The sequence below is a fragment of the Microtus ochrogaster genome, unplaced genomic scaffold (assembly GCF_000317375.1).
Source record: "Microtus ochrogaster isolate Prairie Vole_2 unplaced genomic scaffold, MicOch1.0 UNK121, whole genome shotgun sequence".
Classification (NCBI taxonomy): Eukaryota; Metazoa; Chordata; class Mammalia; order Rodentia; family Cricetidae; genus Microtus; species Microtus ochrogaster.
In genome coordinates, this window is record NW_004949219.1 from 428960 (window position 1) to 435397 (window position 6438).

The window sequence follows — 6438 nt, forward strand, 5'->3', positions numbered from 1 at the left end:
TCCTCCTCCTCCTCCTCCTCCTCCTCCTCCTCCTTCCTCTTTTCTTCTGAGCTCATTATAAAAAAGAAGCTTGTGTCTGTCTTTTTTATAAACATTGTGTAGGGTAAGGAGCAATCTTCAGCACTGCTGGTTCTGAAAGTGCTGACCACAAAACTGAGTTTCTTGGTGACCCTTATACGAGGTCTCCTGCAGGTTGTAGTTCAGGAACTTGACTGGTAGACCGGCCCTTTTACACTTGTCTGGCATACAGTATGAGTGGGTTGGTGAATGTCCATGTGATTGCACAAGTGGGGGGTAGGATGCTGCATCTACAGATATGCACTGATGTGCTGTCCCCTCTGCACAGGCCATGAGCAGGGCCCGGGCACTCAGATCGCAGTCAGAGAACTCCGCCTCAGCCTTCAGCGCCGATGACCCGAGTTTCGATATAATGGAACAGACGACAGCAAATGACTCGGATGACAGCCTGTCAGCAGTGCCCAGCAGAGGCCGGGGCCGAGGCCGCGGGCGCAGAGGAGGCAGAGGGCAGAGCACTGCGCCAAGAGGAAGGTCTCAGAGGGGCCGAGGTCAGCACTCATTTTTGCCTCTCAACACTTGAGATTTGCAAAGCTAGAAGAAAAGTTGCAATTTGTGTCCTTTGGTCTGAATTGAATTAGGAGCTTTAGTTTCTAAAACAATTCTTTGCTGACTTCTTTTTATGATGTGTCATAGGTGTCTGTGACATGCACCCTTGACTCAGGTGAACGGTGACTGCCACATGGACGCAGGGTTTCAGTTGTTTGTCAGCTGTGACTCAAACTTACCGTGCACTTCCCTATGTGTATTTGCTCACAGATGTGAACGAAGGAAGGAAAATCACAGCTCCAGATCATGAAGATATATAAAAATCTTGCGGCCAGGGGGCTGGAGAGATGGCTCAGTGGTTAAGAGCATTGCCTGCTCTTCCAAAGGTCCTGAGTTCAATTCCCAGCAACCACATGGTGGCTCACAACCATCTGTAATGAGGTCTGGTGCCCTCTTTTGGCCTGCAGACATACACACGGACAGAATATTGTATACATAATAAATAAATATTTTAAAAAAATCTTTAAAAAAAATCTTGCGGCCATCAGAAGACAATGCTTACATGTTCATAGTCTCCATGAACATGTTTGAAAGTGAAGGCTGCTCTCAACCCCTTATGTGTAAGGGCAGTCACAGCAGAGCTGCCGTCGCTGGTGCTGTTGCTCTGGGATGGGCCAGGTGACAGAACATAGCTACCCAGGCACTTCTGGTGTGGCTCATAAAGCTGCCACTAGAAGCAGTTCTTAGTTGTCCTTATGGAATAAGGACAGTACTGGAGAGATGGCTCAGGGACTCAGAGCACTGGCTGTTTTTCTAGATGACCTGGGTTCAGTTCCCAACACCTACATGGCAGTTCACAACTATCTGTAACTACAGTTCCAGGGGATCCTATCCCTTTTCTGCTCTGCAGGATCCTCCGTACACAAACTTGCATAAGCACATTTATATATATAAATACATAAATATAAAAGAAATTAAAAAAAATATTTTATCTGTGAGAACATGACCTGATAACATAAATTGTGGCATCATATAAAAGCTCTGATGAGCTGGGTGTGGTGGCGCACACCTTTAATCCTAGTGTTTGGGAGGCAGAGGCAGGTGGATCTCTGTGAGTTTGAGGTTAGCCTGGTCTACAGAGTGAGTTCCAAGACAGCTAGGGCTACACAGAGAGACCTATCTCAAAAACAAACAAGCAAGCAGAAAGAGCTCTGAAGAATCTGTCTTCTATTATCATCATCATCATCATCATCATCATCATCATCATCATCATCATCATCATCATCATCATTTTTACGTTTAGAGTGTGTGTCCTCAAGCCGTAATGGAGGACCAGTGTGACTGAGCATAGTCTGAAATCTGATCCTTAGACTCTAGGTCTCTTTCCCCTACACTGCTGGCTTTCTGTGCCGTTTACTGAACTTTTCTTCCTTCATGTGCTCACTTAGCTGCCAAGGGACTGTTATTGACCTTGTGATTCTGCTTGCAGACACTGGGCTGGAGATGGCTACGCGAGGCAGGTGCTCAACGACTAGGAATATGTCCATTCTAGACGGTGAGTACAGGCAGTAGGGACACATTTGAGTCCCAGCCTGGAAAGGCAAGAGGTGCCTCACTAGTAACTCTCACTTGTATTGCATTTCCTGCAGTCAGTAAATTACTCCGCAAAGATATTTCTTAGGGCTGCAGATGCGGCTTTGCAGAAGAGCTGTGGCCTTGCATGTGCCAAACCCTATAGATCTCCAAACTACTGAGAAAGCAAAACGAAAAACTGAGAAATCTTTCCATATATCAGAGTTACTGGCGCTTCCTAACTTTTTAAAGGAATTGCTAACTTCTGCAGTATAACTTCACTTATCTTCTGACAGAGAGATTCCCAGATACAGAGAAATGAGGGCAGCGAGGGTGGGCCAGGATGAGAGAAGCATGTGGCAGAAATTAGCTACCTGATGGAATGACTGGGACCTTCCTCAGTGTACATGAGGGACTAAGCTGTGGTAATAAATCTGTCTGATAAAACAATTAGATCCCAATGCCGGCTGCATCAGTAGGCTCTTACAAAATTTGTTACTGTTATAAAAAAGGAAACAGGGACATACAAAGAGTGCTTGAGTGTGTGTGCTAGTTTAATTAATTACAGACTCTTGCCGTTTCCGCTGTTGTTAGGGTGTCGGCTGTTAGTTAAGCCAAAGTGTCCTCTTCCCTCAGGTCTCTGGTCTTGTGCAGTTTTGCCGGATGAAATCTAAATATGGTGTTCTTCTCTATCCTGTTTAGTATTCTCTGAGCTCATAGAGGTGTTTCATTGTGTCTAGAAAAGCTTTAGCTGTCATCTCCTCAGATACTCTGCTGTGCTCTGGGACTCCTGTCTGGGTGATCAGCACACCCCACCCTCCACCCCCTTGTCCCCTCCTCGTTCCCATCGGTCTCCTTTGTTCTCTAGACATGACTGATATGTTAGCACAGATACACAGGACGTTTTTATTGCATTGAGTCGGTGAGGGTTTTTTCCCTTTATATTTCTAACTTTCATGGTCTTTTCAGTTATTTCTTTTATTTTTTTGTTATAATATAATTGTATCATTTCCTTTCCTCTCTCCAAACCCTCCCCTATACCTCTTCATGTTCTTTCAATCCTTTTTCCATGGATTGTTACATACATACTTGCATATGGTGTTTTTACCTGGAGGTGCTGACTGTCAGCACCCAGGGAGACACATCATTGAAATCATGCTTCTAGATGTCCACGGTAGGCAGCACAGTGGGCTGGTGAAATTAGGTGAGCTTTATAGAACACACGATTGTTTACTGTTGGGAAAAGATTACATGCTATAAAGAAGAATGACAGCAAGATGTTTCTCCACTGAAGTTAGTCAGCAGAGGATGGCCATTGCCTTTCTGTGTGATTTACTGCCCTGAGCCACTCATTTTCATGCTAAAGAGCTCTGTGGATGGGTGCTGCTTCCTGCAGGCACTTGCCAAAGCAATTTGCATAAGCACTTTTTATCCTTTAAGCGGATATATTGCATGAAATATTGGCACTGTTTTCCAGGTGAGGAAATTAAGACTTGGATAAGCCAAGTAACTTGGCAGTGGTTGCTAGCTAGATAGTCAGAATGGGCCCAGCTCCCAAACCAGACCCCTGAATTACCAAAGCCCATGGCCTTCATTACAAAGCAGTGTGTCTTCTGATAAATGCTACCTGGCTTCATAAGCATTCCGTCGTCATTTTGCTGTCCACTAGGAATCCAAAGAAAGATTTCTTGATTTCAGGACCTCAGGATCTAGGGACTGTTAGTAAGTACCGACAGAGCATTCTCTGAAATCGCTGTGCTTGCCAGCTTTCTGTTCATTGCCCTATTTTTCCATTTTAGAAAGTAGGATGGGGGTGTGTGAATGAGAGAGCAGATGGAACCTGGGTGTCTGCCTTTCACCTTCCTCTCAGACAGCACAGGATCCGACAGGAATGTGAGGTGGGAAGCTTGAGCAGTAATTACTTTGGGCTGTGTAGAAAGACCCTGCTCAAAGGAATCCTTGGCTTTTTAATGTCTGCCTTTGCCCTCTTAGAGTGGAGGTTGTCTTGAAACTGTGGTTGGTGTTAGCACGTGACGGTGCTGAGGAGACAACAAACCTCAGCCAGGTGCTGGACTAGTGTTTCTATATCACGTGACAAGGAGACAGCTTAGCCAGACCTCCGGTTTCTATAAAGCAAAATGTAAGGGTATAAGGAAAGTTTTTATCAGTGATTTTATCAGTCAAAGATACATGATTTGTAGAATTCCCCTCTGGTGTGTTCTCTTGTGCCCAGTGTAGCCACAGGGGAGGAGTGAGAGCCTCTGGAGCCTGCACAGCTGTGAGGCTGGCAGGGTGGGAGGGCTGGCGTAGGCCACTTGACTGAGGGACAAGACTTCAGCGTCCAGGTATGCTTATACAGCATTCCTAATGCAAGCATGTGGGCGCATTCTGCTTGTTACTGTATTAGAACATGCTGGGAAAATGGGAGATGAATAGGTGGGCTCTGGGTGCTTCAAGTGTATATAGTTTCACAGCTTTTCAGATTCCAGAATGTAGAAATGGTTTTCTAATCGATCATTCCAGATTTTATTAGGTAGGGCTTTAAAGTCCTCCAGCTGAAAAGTGAGTAGAGCTTTTGAGTTATTTAAGAACTATGTAACAGACATTTCATCTTTTTTATGCTAGCTTTCAAATCTACTCGACAGCAGCCTTCCAGAAACATTGCCACTAAGAATTACTCAGAGGTAAGAAAACTGCTAGAGATTTGATTTTAATAATCTGTTTCTGAGTTATGGACTTCCTAATGGGAACAAAGTGTGAAGTCAACTCTGGGGAGAGCATGATTATTATTTAGGCTCTTTTAGAGCCAACAACAAAGTCCAGTGGTTCACGTTATTAGAAGTCCATTAGTTCTGTGGTATGGTAGCATTTTCAAGGGCAGCAGTGCTGACCAAAAGGCCTGACTTTTAAACCCTGACACAGAGGTGTGTTCCTGGCATGGAGATGCTCTTTTCATAGCGGTGTGGGCTAAAGACCAAACTGTTGGGATCCTGTGTCCTGTTACACATTTAACATGGCCTTGCTGCCCCCTGGGATTCTGGAAGAGAATTCAGAATGGGTCTGATGGCTGTCTCACTGTCCATGTATCCTACGACCCAGGCAAGGACTCTTCTTCCTATGCCAGGCAGTTGTGCTTGATGAAGGCACTTCCTGTGCACTGCACGGTGTGTAGCAGAGCTCTCGACACTGCATGCTGCTCTTCTGGAGTGTGGCCCTGGGCTCCTTCCTCATCTGACTTTAGTTAGGGGAAAGCACAGCACATGCCTGCCTGTCAAGTGTCACAATAACACAAAACACAGAACATGATAGGATGACGTGCAGCTTTGTTGGCTCTTAACACTCAATACCTACCTATGTGCTACTTCCTGATCTGATGCCTTACTTAAGGTTGGAGCTGAAAGGAAGACTTGGTAGCACAAATCAGTAATCTTGGCACTCAACGGACAGAAACCAGAAGTTTGCACGTTTGAAATTAGCCTGGGCTACTTAGGAAAAGCTTAGAGCTGAAACACTGAAGGTCCATCAGTTTTCAGAACCTAGGAAGAAGGCTGCTGGTGCATGTAATTCAGCATCCTGTGTCCTTTAGGGGCCCTGGCTTGGTAACTGCCAGAAGAGAGTAGGCTTGGAGCAGTGAATACCTTTCGTGAAGGGAGAGGGATCTTGGTGGAAGTCAGCCTGGGCTTACCTTTTTCTCCCAGACCTGGAGATCAGACCCCATGGCTAGACAGTTGCTCTACCGCTGAGCCGCACACATGGCTGAGTTTGTGGTAATTGCGAGTGTTTATGTAGTATGCCTGTACACATATCTACATATGTGTCTTCATATTCCATTACTTAATTCAGATGTTGGGATGAACCTGTTGCCTTGTTTGCTCCCTTCTGTAGACTATTGAGGTGGATGAGTCTGATGAAGATGACATTTTTCCTACCAGTTCCAAGACTGATCAAAGGTAAGCCTGGGACCTACCTCCTTCAAAAAAAAAGCAACAACGATCCAGAGTTCTATGGCAATACATATTTCTATGCCAGAGAGGATGAATATTATTCTTTTTATCTAGCAAAGTATGTAGAAATGAAAAATAGAATGATTCAGCATTGCTATATTTCTTCTGAAAAACAGCCTGTGATTCATGTCCCCTTGTCTGTATTACCCAGCTCTTTTCTTCTTGAAAGATTGTCTCCTCAGTAATAGAGAATGCTTTTGTTAATTCTAGATTTTGGCTTTGTTTTTCACTATATAAATTTTTCTGTGCTTTCTGTACACAGGGCTGAGCCAAACATGTGAAGACGGTAGTAGGAACT

At 44.8% G+C, this 6438-nt stretch overlaps 1 protein-coding gene across 4 annotated transcripts in view; it reads left to right on the top strand.

The window, feature by feature from the left end:
• The window catches only part of Mre11 (MRE11 homolog, double strand break repair nuclease), a 49885-nt gene that overhangs the window by 35506 nt on the left and 7941 nt on the right, over nucleotides 1-6438 (top strand). For all 4 annotated transcript variants that reach the window (XM_013355380.2, XM_026778280.1, XM_026778281.1 and 1 more), the window contains 4 exons: nucleotides 347-566; nucleotides 2054-2119; nucleotides 4762-4820; nucleotides 6022-6086. In XM_013355380.2, coding sequence (XP_013210834.1) covers nucleotides 347-566; nucleotides 2054-2119; nucleotides 4762-4820; nucleotides 6022-6086 — 410 coding nt within the window. The remainder of the gene's footprint in view (nucleotides 1-346; nucleotides 567-2053; nucleotides 2120-4761; nucleotides 4821-6021; nucleotides 6087-6438) is intronic.